The sequence below is a fragment of the Notolabrus celidotus genome, chromosome 7, assembly GCF_009762535.1.
Source record: "Notolabrus celidotus isolate fNotCel1 chromosome 7, fNotCel1.pri, whole genome shotgun sequence".
NCBI classification, from domain to species: domain Eukaryota; kingdom Metazoa; phylum Chordata; class Actinopteri; order Labriformes; family Labridae; genus Notolabrus; species Notolabrus celidotus.
The window spans coordinates 5863214-5885326 of record NC_048278.1 but is presented as its reverse complement, the minus strand read 5'-3'; the positions used below and the strand labels follow the sequence as shown (position 1 = coordinate 5885326).

Sequence of the window (22113 nt, the reverse complement as noted above, 5' to 3'; positions counted from 1 at the left end):
ATGACTAGAAACCATCCTGATCAGCTGCAAGCAACAAAAAGTGGGCCTTCTACACCAGACCTGTGTCTGTCATCCAAACAAACACTGTCTGAAAGCACAACTTTTCAACAGGCTTGAAAGATACGGAAATACTTGCATTTGTAAAGAATTGATCACTCGCAGAGTCGCAGCATTGTGCTTACTCTGCTTGACCAGTGTCAAGTTATGAAACTATGGGGCCAAAGTTTTATGCAGATGTAAAGCAAACAGTCTTGCTGCAAATACAAGTAGACTCAAAGTCAAGTGAAGCCAACAGAAGAGGATATTTGAAAATGTAAGAATATCTTATTTGCATTTGACAAATGGAACATGTTAATTTACTTCAGGAATTTCTTAGGGCATAAATTTTGCAGGATCTTTAAAAAAATGTTTTTCTGTTGATAACAACAATAAAGAACAGCTGTAGTATCCAGTGTAGGGCATGAGCATCATCCAAAATGAATGCGCACTGTAATCGGCGTTGCATCTCGAGGCTGTGGGACGTACCCGGCGATATGGGGTTAGCATTGTTAAAAGTTCAAGTGACCTAATCTTTACCTTTACCACAACATTAGAGCTACAAAGGACCATGTGATGATTTTGAATACTATAGGTGTGTAATGTTGTATTTTAACAGCTGACAGCAGTGGTTGAAATGCTTTGTAACAACGTTAACAAGTTCCAGGTAGCTTATCCTATTTATTTTACCCACACATTACATATTGTGCTCTTTTTCATCAAAATATATTGGTCTAAGAGTTCCCCAAAACAATTCTTTAAAGTTTATACTCAAAAAACACTTTGAAATCTGATTTTGGTCTGCCTGTAAACCCCTCTATTTCAGCCCTGCTCAGAACAGGCTGTTTTCTGTGTCTGTGCCTTTAAATGAGAATGAGCTCTCTGACCACGGCCCCTGTGACAGTGGATGTGCCCTCGGCTGTCCAGCACGTTGATCTAATGTTGACATGTTGCATAGACATGGCTGCTCACAGACCCACGTTACTTCAACCCTCTGAAGTTGATTTGTAACATCTGTAACAGACTGTGACTTCCGTTACAGACCGGAACACGTTGTGACGTACGAAATTCACAAAAATTGGATCAGCTGGTTTCAGCACACATTTACAGAAAGGTGGAGAAATCAGAACAGGGGCAGGATGGATTTTTTTCATTTTCGGGGGGTTTGTAGACATGCCAGGGAAACATATTTCAGGTAGAGAACCATTAAAAAGTCGATTTTGCATGATATGTCACCTTTAAGAAGTACAACACTCACATCATGCTAGCATATCCACCTGTCACACATTTCAAATTACAAGCTGGGTTTCATAAACATTATGGTCACCTCTCAAAAGCAGTGAAGAGTCCTTAAACATGAGGCCAACAAAGTTGATCAATAACTGATAAAAGGTTATCTCAGGTCAAAAAAGATCAGAGCTGTACTTGAATAACCCTGAACACCTCTTGCTTTGTGATGAAAATGTCTTACATTTTTCTGTACTTTTCCCCAGATTTGGAAAGTGAAAGTCTCCAGCTTCATTGGATGCTCATCTCATCTGGGACACGGCTGAACTGGACTCTCTTACATGGAAATTACTCAGAAAATATAAAACTGAATCATCTGTTTCCCACTTTTCATCTTAGAACCGGTCAGAGAGGTGGAACCGTCCACTCATCTCGTGCTGTGAACTGATGTGTTGTTGTGAACCGTGCAGTTTTCCTTCCCACAGATGCTGACTGACTCCCTCATCCCTGTACGGTTGTGTTCTCTCGAGATAGACTCGGCGCAGTGATGATCTGTGTCACGGCAATCTGCACACTAGACAAAGACTGGAGACTTTAAAAAGTAGAGTTCACTTCTTCAGCCTTTCCCAGAAGTGACTTCAGAGTTGCCTAAACTGTCTGTATGAAGTGCTAAGAGAGTTTTATTATGTGTGTGGGTTGGAACAGATGGACTGGTGTGTAACGGGAATGCCTTTCTCCAGCTGAACTCTGCAGTTTGTTTAAATACTTCACTACCACTGGCTGTTTCTGTTTATCTGGGGCGTGTCTGAAACATTTTTTATTTGAGGCACAGAGAAGAGGAGATGTTACAGCACAGCTTCCGCTTTGATTCAAGGTCTCATTGGATGTCATGTTCTTACTTCTGTATTATTTATTTTTGTTTGTTTGAGTAAAATGATCAACCTTTCAACTCATTAGACAAAACCTGTTGCATTTTACTGAGAGTAAACTGACAGTCGAAATGTTCCAATACCATTTTGTAATAACATATACTGAGGACAATACTTTAATTTAAGTATTGGTCAACACTAAATACGCAGCGAACACCAGTGGGATTTAATAAAAATGGGCATAATATTGGTGGATGAGAAGTCATATATTTTGCCTTAATTGTTAGAACAGCTAAAGAAAGAGAGGAATTTGTGGGGAGCAGAAAGAAGGGGGAATGATCGAGACCAGGAACTGAACCAGAGACTGCTGTGATGAGGACTATAGCCTCTGTATATGTTAACAGTGCCCTGTATTCTGCAAGCTTTGACTGACATTACCCGACTTTTGGTGTGTGTTGTTTCTGGCACCCCCTGTGGACAAAGGTCCTTCTGGTCAGGAAGCACATTTAGTTGTTTCCTAAAGCAAACATTGTTCAGTATGTGAAACATGGAGCTTAGTAGCATGTCATATTTAAAGTGATGCAACACATCAGATGTATGCATCATCTCCTGCAATCCAGACTCTGATTTAGTCTTCAACAGACAATTACACAACCAACTAAATCAAATCTCTGACGTATCCATCACAATAAATTAAACACATTCAGAGTGTTGACAGCAAGTGTGAAAATAACTGGTATAAAGATGGACATGTTGTCTTGTAAACACCTGGGAGTGTTCAAAACACAGAAAACGGGCCCAGAATTTCCCTAATGAATAAATCGTTCGCCCATGTAGCAGATGGCCAGGGTTTCGATTCCAGCCTGTGGCCCCCTTCCCGCATATCATTCCCCCACTCTCTCTCCCAGTTCCCAACTCTTTCCACTGTCCTCTCCTCTATAAAGGTAAAGGTGTAAAAGCCCCCCCACCCAAAAAATATAACTTTAAAAAACATAGAAAACTAAAAATTCTCTCTCTCTCTCTCTCTCTCTCTCTCTCTCTCCCCCTCTCTCTTTGGCTTTCATCATTTCACCACAGAAAATACATCTGAATTTTCTTATGAATAAATAAAGTACACAATATCCTACTGTGTCTGCTGAAATTGGAAATTGCTTGACTTGTCTGCATTATGCTGTAAGTAAAGGGCATCAGCAGGAGAGCAGCAGCTTTAAGAACACACACACACACATACACACACACACACGAACACAGTGCGTGTGTATGTGTGTGTGTGTGTATGATTGTGTGTGAGTGTGTGTTGCAGCTGAATGAGTAGTGTCTCTTGAGGTTGGGTCTACCTCCTCTACTGAAAACAATCAGAGCTGATTGGCTAACGATCCAACCCCTCTGGACTAATCAGGGAGGAGCGCTCTCTTAAGAACCTGGTCTTCGCTCCATGCTTCATTAGAGAATATTTCTTAGAGTTCACAAAGCTATGGTTGTGGTTTATTTGTTTTTTTTTTAAAGTTAGGATTACTGTTCACTTCTTGATTTTCAAATATTTCAATATTCGTTCATTCTAAAAATTGAAGAGTTACTTTGAATATTTTCTCATTTTAAAAGTAGTTTCTCATCGTTTTTACCGATGCCTGGTTGTAATACGGTGTTCCCGCCAGAAGGTGGCTACAGAGTGTCTTAAAGCTGTTCACTAACCGCATTAAACAACAGAAGAAGAATGCTAACTGTATTAAATAGCAGTCCGTTTCTGAATCTCATACAACTACACACGTATTTCCAGAGACCGATCATGGCTGTAAAATGTAAACACACACGTCACGCTGTGATAGATGCTGTAAGTGCCGGATACTAGCAGCACCTCATCCTGCTCCTGCGCCTGCCACACAAACGGGCTGTTAATGGGACAGTTGTGTGTTTTGTGTGTGTGTGCGTGTGTGTGTGTGTGTGTGTGTGTGTGTGTTGTGGTGTGGGGGGGGACTATTCGAATAGTCAGCAAATAGATGCCAATGATTATCGAATAGTATTTTGGCTTGAAATGCCCGTCCCTAACGATTACCATATCAAAGTATTTATTGGAAACTTGGAAAAACAAAAAAAAGTGACGAGTCAGATTGATACTCCTGAGTCTCTCTCTCTCTCTCTCTCTCTCTCTTTGGCTTTCATCATTTCACCACAGAAAATACATCTGAATTTTCTTATGAATACATAAAGTACACAATATCCTACTGTGTCTGCTGAAATTGTCTCAGTCTCTCTCCAACACTGCCGAACGAACAACCAGAAAAAGTACTGTCCAATCCAATTTTATGATAACTTGGCAGTAACAATAACTTAATGTCACATTTCCAATCCCAAAGCTAGCAGACTACTGTAGCTTACTCTTTCTATTGTGCAGAATGATGGAGGCAAAGGGGGGTGAACAGTCTGTTGCTGCAGACTGGAGTGTCTCTTTTTTTTATGAAATCCAAAACAGTCCCAAACAGGTGAGGAAACTTGTTTTGGGTGCTGGTAGATGACCTTTCTTTCATCTATAATCTCCTTCGACATGATTTTCAGTAGTAGCCACACACTGTTAGTTTTTAGCACTACATCAATACGTCAAAAGATGGTAGTCGTAAATACTGTACTGTGCTACAGTCCAGATACATGTGTTTTCTCAACTCCTCCAAGGTCTCACATTCACACACCACAGTGTTGATGCTGTTGGACTTCATCAACAGAGACAGAAAACATGTTTCACTATTCATATTTTCCAGTAAAGTCTGATGAACAATGAAGGGGTTAAATGCCGTCTCTCCACCTTTCAGCAGCCTTGACGCAGAGCCTCTGACATTCATTACAGAACCCTGGATGTATGATGCTCCAAGATCCCCAGAGCCGAAACAAGAGTTTACCAACGGACTCTGACTGCACTTTGTAAAGACTCAAGACCCGCTGTTCAAAGGCAAACTGTGTGCTACAGTCGGAGAGATAGTTGAGGCTCACAATCACGTATTTTGCATTGCTTTTGACACTGGGAGAAAAGCTAATACAGGTCGTGTACAGTGCTTCAGCATCATGAAATGAACACTCTGCTGGAACATGTCTGAGTGGCTCTACTTGAAATGGTCAGCCATGAAATCAGAGTAAATCAAATTAATCCGAACCTTTTTTTTTTTAATCTCATGCTCATATTCCTCGGGTGAGAGCGGCAGAGGGGAGGCCAATTAAGTGAGGAAGACAGAAATCTTCACAGTTGGAAACCTCCACACACATCTCCTGCCGGTAAGGAAGGAGATATACAGTAATGTAATTAGCTCTCCAATTGAGTCCGGTGTGATTAGAGACAGATCCTGCCGCAGGGTCTGTCTTCTATTAGCACAGCACCTAACAGGGCAGTCTTCCTCTCTTGTGCAAAATTCATCAGGTAATATCAAGTGATATTGAAGAACCCCATCGAGAGAGGAGGGAGGGTTATATATTTGATAAATGTGGCAATAAGCACAATTTTCTTGAAGAGTGACAGCCAGAACGGACAGAATAAACACTTCCATGGAAATATAGAGATGTCTGAACTCTTGAGAAAGTCTCTACTGTGAACAAGCTCCTAAACAACACGCGCTGCTTAAAAAGCAAGGATATAGAGTCAGTCTTTAGGTTAAATGAAAGACGGCAGTGTGAGGGGAAATAAATAATTGATAACATATGCCGTCTGTCGGCGCAGAACAGAATGTTCTCGCTGCAGCAGCACCACAGGCTGAAGACTGATCTGCACACAAACACCAGCTTCACTTCTCTGGTGACCAAGTCTACTGAAACTACCCAACTGAGACACATGCACATACAACAACACACGCACATAAACACATGCATGCACAGTGTCACACTTTGACAAAAGCTTGCATCAAACAGAAAAAAGTCACTGTATGGTTCAGAAAGCTATTCCTTGATATAACCTTCTTCATCATATCTATGTTGTGTTTGTATGATTGATCAAATGTTTTGTTTCTGAGTGAAGACAACATACAGTGCAAGTTTGTGCAGTTTTTGAAGGCCTCATGATTCCAGGGAGATATTTTTTGTGTTTTGCAAGACTGAAGACAACAATTCTTGTGATAATTGTGTGATTACTTTCATGGTTAATCTTTTTGTCCAGTGTCACAATTACTCTTCCACTTCCCTTCAAATGATCCAGAGCTTAAGGCCATGAATTCAGTTTGTTGAGCTTGTTGAACAACAGTCCAAAAAACAAAGATATAAAAATACCATTTGGTACAAATCATAGAAAGCAGGATTTAAGTAGCTGGAACAAGCTCAATTTTTTTTCCAGTGTGCTTTTCCAGTGACTTATTCTTGACAGTCATCATTATAGGGAAAGTTGCTGCTTTATTTTCCCAATAATCAATATATCTAATGTTCATTAATTGTTTGTAATAGTCTGAATACTTGTCTGTTTATGTGCATGCAATGACAAAAAAGAGGCATTGTTGAGAAGAAGTTGGAGCAGACAATCACTGTCTCATGTCCAGGATGTTGCAGGAAGTGAGCAGTGTAAATAAAAACATTGTATACAGGCCCGTGGCCCCAGTTAATGCTCACAACGTGTCAAACAGCAGAATACAGTAAAATGTATCCAAACCTTAAAAAACCCACAAAACTTCAGATACAGGTTTGTATAAGAAGAATACATTTGCTTTCCATCACAACAAAGCAAAGTGAGAGTATTTCATTAATTGCATTAAAGTTTGTATCGCCTGCTGAAGAACAGAAAAACAGTTTTCCATAAAAAGTTGCTGAAATAAAGTGTGCGCACACAGCACATCCTCTGCGTTCTGCCCGTGCTCTGTACTTACAGCACGTTGGTGGCCTGCGGTATGTCGGCCGCTGCTGGGGCCCTCTCCAGCCCGATGTTGGAGCAGTTGACGACGCAGGACTGCAGGGGCCCCGCGAGCGCGCAGCTGCAGTTAACGGGACAGGGGCTGCAGCTCGTGCCGCCGTCCCCCTGCGGCCCAGAGCCCCAGACCTCCAGGCAGCACAGCGCCAAAAACAGACTGGAAAAAAAGCTGAACCTCGGGACGCAGACGCCATGTTTTCGCTTAGATAAAGTCTGTCCATTTCCACAAGGCATAGCTCACTCACATCTCATCGCCTCTGATGGGGTAAGTCCTCTCAGTCTAGAAGGGACAATAAAAGACAAACATACACGTCCTTTATCCACGGGTTTCATGTGAGGAGACACAAATGGAAGCAGGGATGAACTTTATAAAATCCTCTTCTGCGTATCTTCTTTTCTTCGACTCGGATCCCTTTCCTCTGAAAATCTAACGGAGCCTCTCCTGAGTCCTTTGAAGGGAAAAAAAGTTTTTTGGAGAACTTCCTCTCTCCTCCTCCTTTTGCTTCATGCAGTTCCCCGAACCGCCGCTAGGTGGACAGCTGTTCCCCCTCTGACTAGTCTACTTCTAATTAATCTAAAACATACATTTTGTAAATGACACGATTAAATAAGTTTCAAATAACTAATGAAGGAATGTAAAATGTTAACAAGTTATTATTTATGCTGAAAATTGTAGAAATTTGCACAATGTTGAACTGATTTGAAAGAAAAGAAATTTTTTAAGCATCATGTTAAAGCCTGAGGGTAAGGGGTAGCAGATACTTCCCCAACTTTTCTAGTTTCAACCAAATCTATGTAACGATGCATGTCTCATTCTATTCATTCATGCAATATATTTTTTGTTTTGTTTGTATGATTTACAGTTGTATTGCTTTTTTCCATCTTTTTGCAACATTCATATTTTTACAGATATTCATAAACGCACAAAACAGAAAACAATTGTGTATCTGCTTCAGTCAGCAAACAGAAAATAATAATAATAATAATAATAATGGACAAATAAAATTGCAACCAAAAAGTGATAATGAAAATAAATAAAAGCACAAATAGATTTGAAAAAACAAAACAAAAACAACAACAACATGATAATAAAGTGTATACTGTGTCCTTGTTAGTTGATAATGAAGATCTGGTAACTATTCCACTTTAAAAGATAATCATTCCAAACTTCCAAAACTGCAACTGCCACTCGATAAAGGAGGGCTGGGAGTCCCCAATATTAAACTATACCAGCTAGCTTGTCAATTTCGATACTTAGTAGACTGGGTACAAAATGATCCAACGTCTGTCTGGTTAGATATTGAATCCTTCAATCTGGGCAAACCTTTGACACTGGCCAGTCTACCTTTTATTTTAAATCGGAAGCAACTGGACATCGCAGATGGTAACTTTCTCATTAAATCTACACTTAAAGCATGGGACATGATTAGGAAATGGGAACGTAGAACTGATGTTCTATCACCAATTACTCCAATGAGAGACAACATAGATTTTGTCCCAGGCCTGACAGATAGTGGGTTCTCTGTTTGGGAAAAGGCAGGCATTAAAATTTTGACAGATCTGTTTGAAGGAGACATTATGATGTCATTTGACCAACTGAGGTTAAAATATAGACTACCTTCAACACATTTCTTTAGGTTCCTACAGGTTAGACATTTCATTCAGAACACAGCTGGTTGTAGATTTGTACTTGAAAGATCACCAACTGAGAAACTACTTTATAACACAGATGGTAATAGGTTTATAGTGAGGCGATGCTATGAAGCACTTAACATATCCTGTAAAGTACAAGATACTATTTTGCAGACAAGGGCTCATGATCTTGGACTAGAGTTTGATGAGGCTACAGAGGCTAATATATGGAAGTCGGCAAGTAACATATCTATATGTAATAGGGCTAAAGAATTACAGTTCAGATTGCTGCATCGCCTTCAGATTTCACCTCAACTCAGACATAAGATGAACCCTGATAAGTCGGCATTGTGTATAAAGTGTAACAAAGAGGTTGGAAGTTTTTTACACATGATTTTGACTTGTGTACATATACAGGATTTCTGGGCGAATATAGTCTTGAAACTAAGTTTGGTCTTCAACAAAGAGCTGGATTCTGACCCTGCCTGTTTCCTATTGGGAACACCACACCCTCAAGTCAAGGGGATTCATAGTAAAATATTGCTGAACGTGTTAACTTACGCTGCACGTAAGAGCATACTGCTGAAATGGATCTCAAATAAACCACCAACTATTTTAGAGTGGCATAAAGTTGTATTTGATCTTCTACCCATGGAGTATCTGACTTATTGGTCGAGGGGCAAAATTGGTGTTTTTTATCTTGTATGGACTCCATTCCTTGAATACGTGGGACCAAGGATAGCTAACATATTCTGGAAGGTCCTCCCCAGACCAAGAAATAGTCTCTGAGTGCCGCTAGATGGTCTTGTTGTCTGTGTTTTTTATTATTATTGATTTTATTTTATTATTATTATTATTTTATTTTTTTCTCTCTTCTTTCTCTTTTTAATATTTATATTATTGTGTTTGTGTTTATTCCTCCATCTCATTTGTATATCTGCTAAATTGATGTTTTTTTTTTTTTTTTTTTTCTCTTGTTACTTATGATGTCTCATCCTGCCTGTTAACTGGGACTGTGCTGTGACCTTCAACCTGGTTGGGAGTGTTTGTGTTTTGTGTGGTTGGGAGGGTGATAAAAATGGAAAATTTTTCTATATCTCTGTATGCATATTGACTTTACAATGATCAATAAAGATATGTTTAAAAAAAAAAAAAAAAGATAATCTTTCCACCTGTTAGTCTGTCTATAGAAAAGTTGATCATATGAGGCCACCCTACGTAGTTCAAGGAATCACTCTCCATATGCAATGAATTAATTAATTCATGCAATAGTTAACATAGGTGTAAGTCACCATGACTCATCCTAATCAAACAATATTCATCACTGAGCATAGATGGTAAATTATTAAAAAGATTGATAAATAAATAAATAAATAAATAAATAAATAAATAAAGAGAAGAAATACGATGCGCTCCAATTTAAAACTTTTTTGACCATCAGAGGTCAACCATCAGGGCCTGTAGTCTGTCCATTAAAACATGTCCCCACAATAGAAGCCATAAGTGATGTTACTGCTACTGAGATTTCAGGACATGACTAAGAAGCAAAATTAAACTGCATTATTCACTACATCATAACATTTAATAACATTTAACAAGGGCAAGTACATTAGATTTTAAATGCTTTTTTTTATGAAAAGGAGTTAATCTGCAAAGGAAGACTCACCGTCGATCTGAATTTGCTGCAGAAAACGAAAGCTTTTGAGAGTCAAATATGAGAGATACCAAAACCTATTTTAACCATCATGTCAACTCATTTTATTCTGGCTTGTTACTGTTTTATGCAGAATATTGCATCCATGTCTACACCATGTAACAGTGTCAGGGTTTGTTTCATGTTGTGAAGTTGTGGTGATTAATCCATGGCGGCACCCCTGATGGTTATGTAGAAGTTTGAGCTATGGCAGGATTAATTGATTCAGATAGACTATCTTCTACCTTCATGAGAGTATATGCTTTTACGAAAGTCTCACTGGACTTGGTTCGGTTTTATCTGAGAAATCATACAATGAACCAAAAGATATGTGGTTTACTATGGTAGACTATCTTCTTTTATGTGAGGGTAAATTAGCCCTACTCAGAAAATGTTGCTTCACTATTCCCAGATGAGCATGCTTCAAAATGTTAGAATGGAGAAACTACAAGATGAATTGGTGCTTCTAAATACACCAGAATACCCTCAAAATCTGGGGAACGGCCCCCAGACCCCCAATACACACACATCAAACCATATGCATCAAGTCATTCAGGAAGTCTGCAGGAGAGTAAATGGAGCTGTAGTAGTTTTCCATAATGACCAGGTACCGGTAATGCTGAAGACTACGATGATTCATATTTATCGGGAAGGTTCTACGTTTTACCCAGGAGGGTGACCGACTCATTTTCTACACAAATGATGTCGGCTTTGATTTCATGAAACACAATTACAGCCAGAATCTGAATGGGCTTCAACACAAAGACTCATTACAGAAAGAGAATAATCTCATTAAAGCAGAGAAAGTCACTCCGCAGAGAATCGGAGAGTTAATCAAATACTTTATTTCATCTTTCACATATTATGTTTGTTATGCTCTGCTGTTGAAATGACAGTCTTAATAGATTTAAAGCCTAAAATAGAAACTGTTATTATAATAGTGTGAGGGGCACTCAGTTTGGCCACTCTCTGAGTATGGTGAGCTAATCATCACAGAGCAGAGTGAGGTGTGTGTTCCTGATTGCCCCTAATTTGGAGCAGGTGTGGGAAGCTTATATACTCTTGGACTCCAGCACTCTGCGCTGTTTCATTAGCTCACCTTCTGAGTTACTGAGAGGAGCTCTTCTGTGATCTCTGTGTTGTGTAGTTTGCCTAACCACCAAACCTCTCTGGTAGTTTTGACCTCTCTGTTTTGGTCAATAAGAAAATTGTTAAGTTGAAGTTGGGTGATTCTTCACACCAGTTTTTTCGTTATCTTCTAAGGCATCTCTAGCAGCACTTGAGTTTTGTTAAAGGGCTTTCCTGGGTCTTCCTCATACCTTGGTTTCCTGTCAGTTGCTCTGCCCCAGTCGTTAGTTTCTCTCTTATTTTTGTAAAGCTTGGTATGGTTTTGGAGTCTTTGTACTTACTTCTGTATTTTGGTTTTCTCCTCTCCATTTAAGTGTTTATTCCTTGTGGAATAACTTTAACCCTTGGATGCATGACCTACCAATACCTACACTCTTCCATGAGTGGGGTCAAAAATGACCCCAATTAGAATCAATGCGTTTTTGCAATAAACTTAAGAAATTTCTTTAATTTTGGTTAAAGTTGATGATTTTTATTATATTTTGATCAACAAAAGAGTGATTTCATTTTTGACATGTTCATTTATTACTTTTTATTCACATTTCATTACAAAACAATCAATCAAAAATCAAAAAATGTCAAAATGTAGTGCAAGTGCCTCAGGAATCCTGGTTGGCCTCCTAGCAGCCATGATACTCTAAATGAGAAAACATGAAAAGGGCAATGTTTGAATGGCACACAAAACTATGAATCATTATGTAGCTGTGTAAGTAAGTCTGTGCATTTATATGCATGTAAATGCATGCATGCACACGCACGCACGCAAACACACATCATTGAATAATCAATAATCATAAAAAAGGCTACCTAACAGGTTAGCTTTTATTACAATGATGTTATAAATATAGTAAGAGTCTCTACACAACAAATACAGTAATACATTACAGTACTAAAATTGCTTTGTAGTAAGCTAACTTTGTAGTTGGTAGTAAGCTAACTAGCTAACAATAAAGTAGGAGGATTTGATGACAATAATACTAATACTCTATCACAGAAAAGTCATGAATGTGGAAATTAAGTTCATAAATGAAGATAATACTTACATGTGTGTTGCTGTGTAATACATTACAGTGCTAAAATTACTTTGTAGTAAGCTAACTTTGTAGTTGGTAGTAAGCTAACTAGCTAACAAAAAAGCAGGATAATGTAATGAAAATAATACTAATACTCTATCACAGAAAAGTCATAAATGTGGAAATTAAGTCCATAAATGAAGATAATACTTACATGTTGCTGTGTAAAAATGACCTCCTGGGTGGTGAGACTGCAGCATCAGATGTGTAAGTGCAACAGTAAATGTATACTGACAATCACAGTTGATAAGTATCAAAGGTTCCTAGAGTTAAGCCCTGAGATTCCATAGGAAATGTTTGGGGTCATTTTTGACCCCGCTCATGGAAAAGTGGGGTAGTGATACAAAAGCTGCAATTTCTTAAAATGTATGAAATTTTTTTTTAAAAATGCAATGGCCTCATGTCACAAACATGTTTTATGAGGAATACCTGGAATATGAAAATATAAACACTTTTAATTTCAAAGATTTTGAAGAATAACAACCCTTGGGGTCATTTTTGACCCCACTTATGCATCTAAGGGTTAAGAAACGCTGTTGCGTCCCACACCCCCTCATCCTGACGACTAGTATGTTCCTAAATTTTTGTCTGTTGTGACAAAGTGCTAAATTAGGAAGCTAGCCAAAAAACAACACAGCCAGGGTTATAATTCTTGATGACTTTAGGAGGAAAATAACAGCTACTTGTATAAAGAATATATTATGTTTTATAACTTTCCAGAACATTTAAGTATCTAAAAGAAATAATCCTTCACCTTTTACCATATTCTGTTTAATTTATTATCAGAAAGAACAACATTTGAATTACTCAATTTCCTGTAGGCTACTTTTAGATGAACTTGTTCCAACATGCACTCAATTTCTCCTGTATTTAGTTGAAGTTGTGCTTTTATCTGGAACTTATGAGTTTACAGATATATCAGTCTTTTTTATAAGTTAAACACAATCAGACCTTCTGAAAAAGTCTTTCTCAACTTAACGAAGTTGATTAAAGCTAGCGATTCTGACACATTAGTGGAACCAGATTTAAAAAGGATTTCAAAGTTATGTAGTACTCATCCTTGTATATATCTCCTTCATTCCCGGCACTTTTGTACATAGATATTCTAACTAATCTGTGTATATACTTTAATTCATTTTAATTTAATTTAATTTAATTTAATTTATTTGTATTTATATATTTTATTCCCTCTTCAATTAATATTTTGACTCTGTAATGACCGAATTTCCCTTCCTGGGATAAATAAAGTATTTCTGATTCTGATTTAGGAAACTTAAATCTAAAAGAAATGTGATGGAAATTGTCCAAATTTGGATGTACTTCTCAGAATCACAAATATAAGCTTCATTGAGATGCTGAATGATAGATAGGGAATAATTGACGCCAGTCATTGAGCAGCCTAAATGTCAGTAATTCACATTTTACGGCAATGAATTGAATATTCATGAAGATTAATTTTACTGTTACCCCTGAAGACACAATGCAAATATGACCGTTTAATTTGGAGGCATGCAGTTATTTTAAACAAAGACACCAGAGGGTTTGATTTGGATTTATCAGAGCATAAGCTTTAGACACCAACCATTTCCTAATCATTGTTTCATCTTTATCTGATCTCATACACGTTCACCTGTGAGTCCTGCATAAACCTGTGACTCCTGCATGTTGAATCTGTAGTTTTCAGCAGACATTAAACCAGCAGAGCTTGAGCCTTGCTGAATAATTTTTGTAAACATGTAAAATGTAGTATTCTGTATCTGTACGGTGTCGGTCTAGGCGGGTTGAAGGTAAAATGAGCACAGCCCCTGTTTGGTTATGGGGAGGGTCCTCCAGCCTGGCCAGGAAAGCAACACTTATGAGGCCTCTGTCTGTGTTATTGTAGGGCTACAGGAAGAGGGGGTGGGCAGATGGAGGGAGAATGCAGACCAGAGGGTGAGGAGGGTCTGCGGTGGGTGAGGGAATCGGAGAGACATAGTAGAGAGGAATAGATGAGTTGTTGTAAACAAGTGAAGGAGAGTAATTAGGATGTGATAAAAAGAGGAGCTGATAGTGAAAGAAAGGAGCAGAGGATCAAGAGGGAGGAGGTGATAATGACTGTGAGAGGAATCTAAAAATAGACGTGATCGGCTCGAAGCTGGCTCTCACAAAAGTCCTCCCCTGATTTTCAGAGATCATTCAGCAGCGAGTAGGTTTTTTTTTTTAATGATTAAATGATTAATGATTCAAAAGTACCGTGTGACTGAGATGTAGTTAAGTCTTTGTATAAATAATCATGCTATATGTCTTTTCCAACAAATGAAATCTCTTATGAAGCTACATGAGCAGATAAACTGTCACTACACAAACTAAAGAGGATTAATCTTCTTTGAGTTTCCCTCATCAGGCTGAAACAGATATGGTGCTGTCACATCAGGCTCTTTAGAATAAGAATAAGAATCAGGTTTATTGCCAAGTAGATTTTCTCGTTCAGACTTGATGTTTTTGTGCTAAAACGATGAACACAGAATGATAATTTATATATGTAGTTATGCAGGATAAGAGCATAGAATCTAGCAGTACAAGATGAAACAAGCCAGTATGCAATATAACAGACAGTTGTGATGTTAGGTGAGAGCATGAGACTCTGTCAGGTGGTGGGTGTGGATGGGCCGAGGTGAAGAAACTGTTCTTGTGGTATGAGGTTTTGGTCCTGATGGACTACAGGCTCTTGTCTGAAGAAAGGGTTTCAAAGCGTCTGCGTCCTGGGTGAGAGGGGTCGGCCACAATCTTACCTGCATGCCTCAGGGTCTTGCAGAGATGGCAGGTTGAAGCCAAGGGAATGATACGCTGCAGTCTGCCTGTGTTCTTGCAGCTGCTGCATGACGGAGGAGGTGAGGATCATCTTTGTCTATGAATTTCTTGGACTGTCCTTTTGTTGTCCTGTATTGATGTGTAAGGTGATGTTCAACTCCTTGAGGTCCTGTGTGACGGTGGAAACTCGGGAGTCACAAAGGGTGATGGCTGTGTTTCTCCTAAAATCCACCACCATCTACCACTTTGTCCGAGCACTCAGATTATCACACCAAAACTTCCTGTCTGTCCGAACAGCAAGGACAAAGAGATATTGGGACAGGACCTTCTCCATCTGTGCCCCAAAACTGTGGAATTCTCTTCTCCCCACCCCCATCCGATTCTCCCCCTCTGTCGAGACTTTTAAAAGTCGTCTTAAAACGCACTTTTATTCATTAGCTTTTAACTGTCCTTAACCACACTGGCTCAGATAACTCACTGCACTGTTAATTGTATTTCTTGTCATTACTGTTATTATTACTGTTAATTTCCTTTTTAATTATATTGCTCTCTTACCACTCTTCTTTCCCTCTCTCTCCCTCTGTTTGAGTGTTTTTTTATTTCTCATTTTCTTTGTTTTCCTCATTTTCTGTTGTAAAGCACTTTGAATCAACTGTGTTGTGTGTAAAGTTCTATATAAATAAAGTTGATTTGATCTCTACTGTCTTTAAAGCGTTAAACTCAAAGTTGTTCTTACTCCACCGGGTCACCAGATGATGCAAACATAAGTTACTTCAGATTATTAAATTTAATTGGCTTGATTCCCCAGTGTATTTATAAGATGGCACCTTTTTGGTATTATCAACAAAGTACCACAGCCTGGATGTCTTGACATACTTTATGTCAAGTTTTTTTTAATTGTCAGTTTTTCAGATTTGTCTTCTTCTTTCTGTTGGCTCCACATCTGACCCAAACCAAACCAACTTCCCAAAGGAGGTCCAACCTTTGTTTAAATTGCTGTGGCAGAAAGGAACTGAGTAAATTTACAGGTATGTTGTACTTCTGCTACAATTTCATAGAAGTAGTAGACTTTTCGTTCCACTACCATGACCACTTACAGCTGCTATGGCTTACAGCACTGAAAGCATGATGTGCATCAAGTCTCTCAACAGAGAATGACAGAAAATGTTCCCTGAGAAAAAATTCTGACCGGGGCATTTTTCTCATTTCTTTGTGAGCTGCAAAAGAAAAAATCTTAAGGACATTTTTACAGGCTTGACATTGAAAACACGGCCAGTTACTGCGAAACAACAGATGAAGAAATAAGGAAGAAAAACGGTTGCTGAACTTAACAAAACTTGGAGGTATTACAATCGACTTACTGTTTCAAGGCCAAACGATGGATACATCAACACAGTTTATGACAAGAGGTAAGTACGTTAACAGCAAGCTCACCCTGGACCCAGTGAATACTGTTTGCTGAAACCTCTCCTGCAGGAAAACTGAGCCAGACACTGAAAGGGCACATACCTTTGCCAAGGCTGCAAAGCCATCTTAACATGATATTAATGGATCTGCACCTGGATCCAAAAAGTGCATTAAGGGATCATATGAGGGGCATTTCGACCAAGAGTTCCGGGGTCTTTTAGCCCCCAGAACTAAAAGATTCCTGTGCCCCCATTGTTGTCTGTGTTTCGACAGCGGGTAGATTGTGCATATCAGGTCGGTGACGTATGGAGAAAAAAAAAAAAATTAAATGCAGACTGTGTTTCAACAACTGTGTAAACTCCACAAACACTGTTACGTTCACCCGAAAGTCCTAGGACCTTTGAAGAGTGCGGCAGTAGCTCAGTCCATAGGGACTTGGCTTGGGAACCGAAGGGTCGCCGGTTCGAGTCCCAGTATTGACGAAGTTTGGCAAGTGGACTGGTGGCTGGAGAAGTGCTGGTTCAGTTGCCTGGGCACTGCAGAGGTGCCCTTGAGCAAGGCACTGAACCCCCAGCTGCTTTGGTTGCACTGGTTGACGACAGTATCCTCACTCTGACACCTCTCCCAAAGCGTGTTCGCTGCATGAGTGTGCATTTGTATGTATATACCAAAAGAAAAAAAACTATGTGTAACATGTCCAAAATAGCATGAGTGAAAAAATTAAATTCCCCCCTGGGGATCAATAAAGTATCTTTATAAGTACTACCCCCCCCAAGCAGGGGGGAGATGATCTACCCCTGAACTAAGGGCAAAGTCCCTAAAGGCTGATTTATACTTCTGCGTTGAATCGACGGCGTACCCTACCCCGGGGGTCCGCGTAGCTCCCGTACCTACGCCGAGGCCTATGCACGTAGCTGATGTGCACCTCCTCCAAAATGTAACTATGCGTAGAGCCAACGCGGACCGCAAGCTTTGTGATTGGTCCGCTCGGCAGCTTTGTCTTTCCCGCATTCATATCACTTCCGGGATCCCAGACATCGGCCGCACATGTGCGGCCGTGTATTTCATCTCCTCCTCTCTATTCTTCATGTAATCATGTCTGTCTGATAAACAGCAACATGTATCAGCTGTAGATTAACAGAACACGCTCTGAATCTCTGTGGAAAAGTAAACAGAGTTCGTAGCGGGACCAGAAGCAGGCGACCGGCTATCAGAGAGACCACACTGCCCTCAAGCGTTTCGGTGGAGAATTGCTGCGCGACACGGACACAACGACGCACAAGTATGTGGGGCTCATGTCCGTGTCAGCCCCTGCTGCGTAGGGGAGATGCAGAAGTATAAATCAGCCTTAATTCTGGGGTAAAGTTCCGGCGGTGGAAAAATGCATTTATATGGATATTAATCAAGTTTTATTTAAATATCACCTTTCATACAAATCTGATGCAACCCAAAGTGCTTTACAGCGATTGAAAACAAGAAAGAAGCAGAAATAAAATAATGGCAAGACATATTAAAAACAAAAATGGATTTTATAATAGAGACTAATGCACACCGACAACAATAAAATATGTGTCATCAAAATAAGTTAAAGCGTCATATTAATATTAAGAATATAAATAGTTGAAATAAATACATTTAAAAAGGGTAAGGATAAGAGTTAAAAATAAAATGAAGGCTAAAAATATCAATAAAACTGAGTAAATAAATACAAATAATTCATATTAATATTAATATTTATTAATGAATTAATACAATTGTAAAACCCTACATAAAGCCAGACTGAATAAATACGTTTTCAGTTTACATTTAAAAGTCTCAATATCTCAATCAGCTCCCCTCAGATCCTGAGGCTGTTCCATAGTTTAGGAGTGTAGTGGCTGAAGGCAGCGTCACCAAATGTTTTTGTTCTCCTATTAGGAACAACACTTAACACAGGCATGCAAAGACGAAACTTATGTAACACTGAGTACGTCAAATCAAAACATCTCTCTTTGTGACGGAGGCCGGGCTGGGTGAGGTGAAGGAGCTCAGGCGCATCACAATTCTTGTTTGGCCCACTGACTTTCCTTTAAACCCTTAAGGTTGGAGAGGTGTGTGTTTGTGTGAGTGTGTGTGTGTGTCTATCTGGTTTTCAGGTGGTTCCACACTGACTCATGGTGTCATCAGTTGATCTGCGTATTTACCATACCTGTGTTGTTCTGCTTTTGTCTGCCCGTGTGTTGTTTGTTAGTTGCGGCGTCAGTGTGCTTATCCCCAGTTTTGCTGTTATGTGTTGGCGCCTCTCTGATACAACCTTTCTTACATTTGTCAAGTCATTATAATTTTCTAAACAACCTTGAAGAACATTTTGAAAAGGTAACATTACTTTTAATTCGTCAGAAATTCTGGTGTTTGAGGATTTCTTCCCTAGTTAGTTTACTTTGGCAAATCTTGCAGCTGTTTCTTCCAGTTCTCCAATTCTACTTGGTTAACATCTGCTACTATTTGTTTCTGTGAGTGAAAGTTTGTCACTGTGATTTTCTTCTGGCTGACTTTATGATAGATATACTGTCAATGTGAGCTAAGAACTCCTTCTCCTTGCCACAAAACATTTGAATCAATCGATCTTGGGTGAATTAATTCCCAAGCGCAGTCTGTGAAGGGACGCTACGAATCAGTAATCAACAACCTTAGAGCATAAATTCCTGTGTGCGTGCTGAGCTGAGTAGTAATCATTCACTTTTATTGATAGACTGAACACAAAGTGTGTAAAGACCGCTGTTGGATTCACTACCAGAGCCCACCTGTGTGGGGTTTCTGCAGCAACCTCAGGCTGTGCTCAACACAGACGGAGCAAGCTGTGAGCCTTAGTCCAAGGAAAGATTTTCTGGAGTGGATGTTGCACAGAATCCATTTCAATTAAGGAAAGACCAGTCCATGAATCTGTCTGTCAGGATGGTTAGACTCTACGGTCGGGGACTTCAGAGCACTATGACACTGGTAGACAGACTGAGTAGACTATTTATCAGTGATCATCATGTTTCAGGGTGTTCAAATGCTTTAGAAATAAACTTACCTTGCCCACAAACTTTTCAACAAAGAGTTTTCATTAGCCATTACTTACGTCTTAATCTCAGAGACGACACCTGATGACAGTATACTCCCTGGGAGCAATGGCCATCTCTTTACCATTCAGCTGTGCCTTTGTTTACAGTCAAACTAGCAATGTGAAAAGCAAGAATGGAGTTGATACTGATGAAAATGTCTCAGAGTGGATTTTTAGCTGCACTTGCATTATGTGTTTAAAAACACGATTGGAAGCAAAATTGTTGTTCAACGTTTCTGATGGGTGGAGCATTGTATTATAGATAAATTGCATTCTGCAGTTTTCAAGTCAGTGCTCTCTAAAACACTGGTGCACAATACTGCCCATACAGTCCTGCTATTTTATGCAGACTCTCTAAATAGAAACTGTAGAATGTATTTCATGGCCAGAGCTGAAAGGTGTATTCAATCTGCACGGTTATTTGGCTGACCGCTCAAAAGAGATGATTGAAAAACTAAACTACTGAACACTGTGGGCACCAGAGGGGCTACTGTTGAGCAATGGTAGCGCTGCAGTTTACCTGTGTCCATTTCGTGATTCTGAAGTCTGCATTTTGCTCTTAATGTCTGTATAGTCCACAGACTGTATAAAATATGGATGTAGACTCTGTGACGTCACCTGTCTGTTTCTGAAGCGCTGTTTTGAGGACAATCATCATGCTGCTGTGGAGCGATTGTGACATAAAGAGGCAGGTTTTGAGCCTCCTAGCCAATAGCAACAGTGTTCCTGCCTGTCAATCAAGTCAGCTGTGCCTCTCATTGGAAGACTTGTAATCTCAATATCTACGAAATTACCGCGTTAGAAAAAAATTCACCCCCCGTACAATGTGTGCCGATCGAGAAATGAGCTATCCAGACTACACTTGTCTTTTGTACCAGGCTGTAAACATGTTTATTTCTGCGGTAAAGATCGGCTTCTTTGAATTGGTGTGTATGTGGTTTCCATTACTTCCGGAGCCAGCCTCAAGTGGATCCACGATGAACTGCAGTTTTTAGCACTTCCGCATTGGCCTCATAATTTTAGACGGGGGGTTGCCGCTTGGTATAGTCACCATAATCTGACATTTTCCCATCCAGCATTTAAAATCTAATGAACTTACCCTTGTTTACTATAATAAAATGTTAGGATGTAGTGAAAAATGCAGTTTAATTGACATAAATACTAGTCATGTTCTGAAATCTATAGAATAACGCCATGTATTTTTCAGTTTCATGAATGAATTAAAAATCCATCTAAAAATGTGACTTGCTAAGAGAACCATGTTTATTGAGTTGTAGTGTGCAAAGAATTTTGAATTAAATTTTTATTAAATGCTAAAAAAGCATGACATCAGTGTTTTATATCCGCCATAGGTAGATCTGCTCTCTAAATATCGACATTGACCAATGAAGAAGTGATATCAGATTAATTGAATAAATTAATTTATGTCATAGCACTGCTACAGTTCATTATTACATGCCAACCACTTCAGTCCACAGCTACAGTGCACAATGAATAGACCAATTCAATAGACTCATTATTTAGTCTGGGGAATATATATTCCACATTCTGTGTTTATGCTGCTGTCAACGATACTGTAGTGCATTCATACAAACTGCCGATGCATAATATTCTCTGATTCTATACTACAATGTTTTCCTGTAGAATCACATCTCACATGGTTCTGCTCTCATAGCTTTTGGAATGACAAAAAGGATCTGACATATTGATTTAGCATGCTACACATCATGCAGTACGTAACAGTAGTTCAAGGAAACTCAGCAAAGCAGTAAGAACCAGATCTGCAAACATTCGTTCCTGTGATGTCAACTGGTGCAGCTGGAGAACACTCCAAATCATTCCCCATGTGTGCACAATTTGCATGACCTGAGCACCCCTCATGCAGCAATTGCGAGGTAGCGCCTCAAGCACACTGTCCAAACACCACCAAGAAGTCTCTCTTCACTAGTTATGTTTTGGAGCTTTTCCACCTTTGTTAGATAAGACAGCTGAACAGAGACAGGAAACGTGGAGGGAAGAGGAAGACATCTAGCTAAGGGTTGGGCTGAGTGTTTTTACAAGTCTTCTGATTTGGGCTTTTGAATGAGCGGTCAAATTAACAAACCATGCAGAGATACCGTACTGCAGGACGCTCTCCACTACTGCACTTCTTGGGACACATCAAGGACCTTCCACACAAGTTTATTATCTATATGGATGCAAAGGTATCTGTAGGACTCCACCTGTGCTATGGTTTGGTGATGAATGCAACTGGTGAGTGATCATCAAGAAACCAGGTATCAACAACATCTCCTCTGGGGGTT

General features: G+C 39.4%; 1 protein-coding gene and 1 long non-coding RNA gene across 2 annotated transcripts in view; both read right to left on the bottom strand.

Moving 5' to 3' along the window:
• pkd1a (polycystic kidney disease 1a) overlaps positions 1–7413 on the bottom strand; it is an 81245-nt gene extending 73832 nt beyond the window's left edge. The window contains exon 1 of the mRNA XM_034688831.1: positions 6962–7413. Within this exon, the coding sequence (XP_034544722.1) occupies positions 6962–7236 (275 nt within the window). The 5' untranslated portion in view covers positions 7237–7413. The remainder of the gene's footprint in view (positions 1–6961) is intronic.
• Positions 7414–11956: 4543 nt separating this feature from the next.
• LOC117816340 lies at positions 11957–12972 on the bottom strand. Its single transcript, XR_004631932.1, has 2 exons — positions 12683–12972; positions 11957–12092 (listed from the first exon to the last, which is right to left on the bottom strand). It is a non-coding gene; the product is annotated as an uncharacterized LOC117816340 (long non-coding RNA).
• Between the last annotated feature and the right edge of the window lie 9141 nt (positions 12973–22113).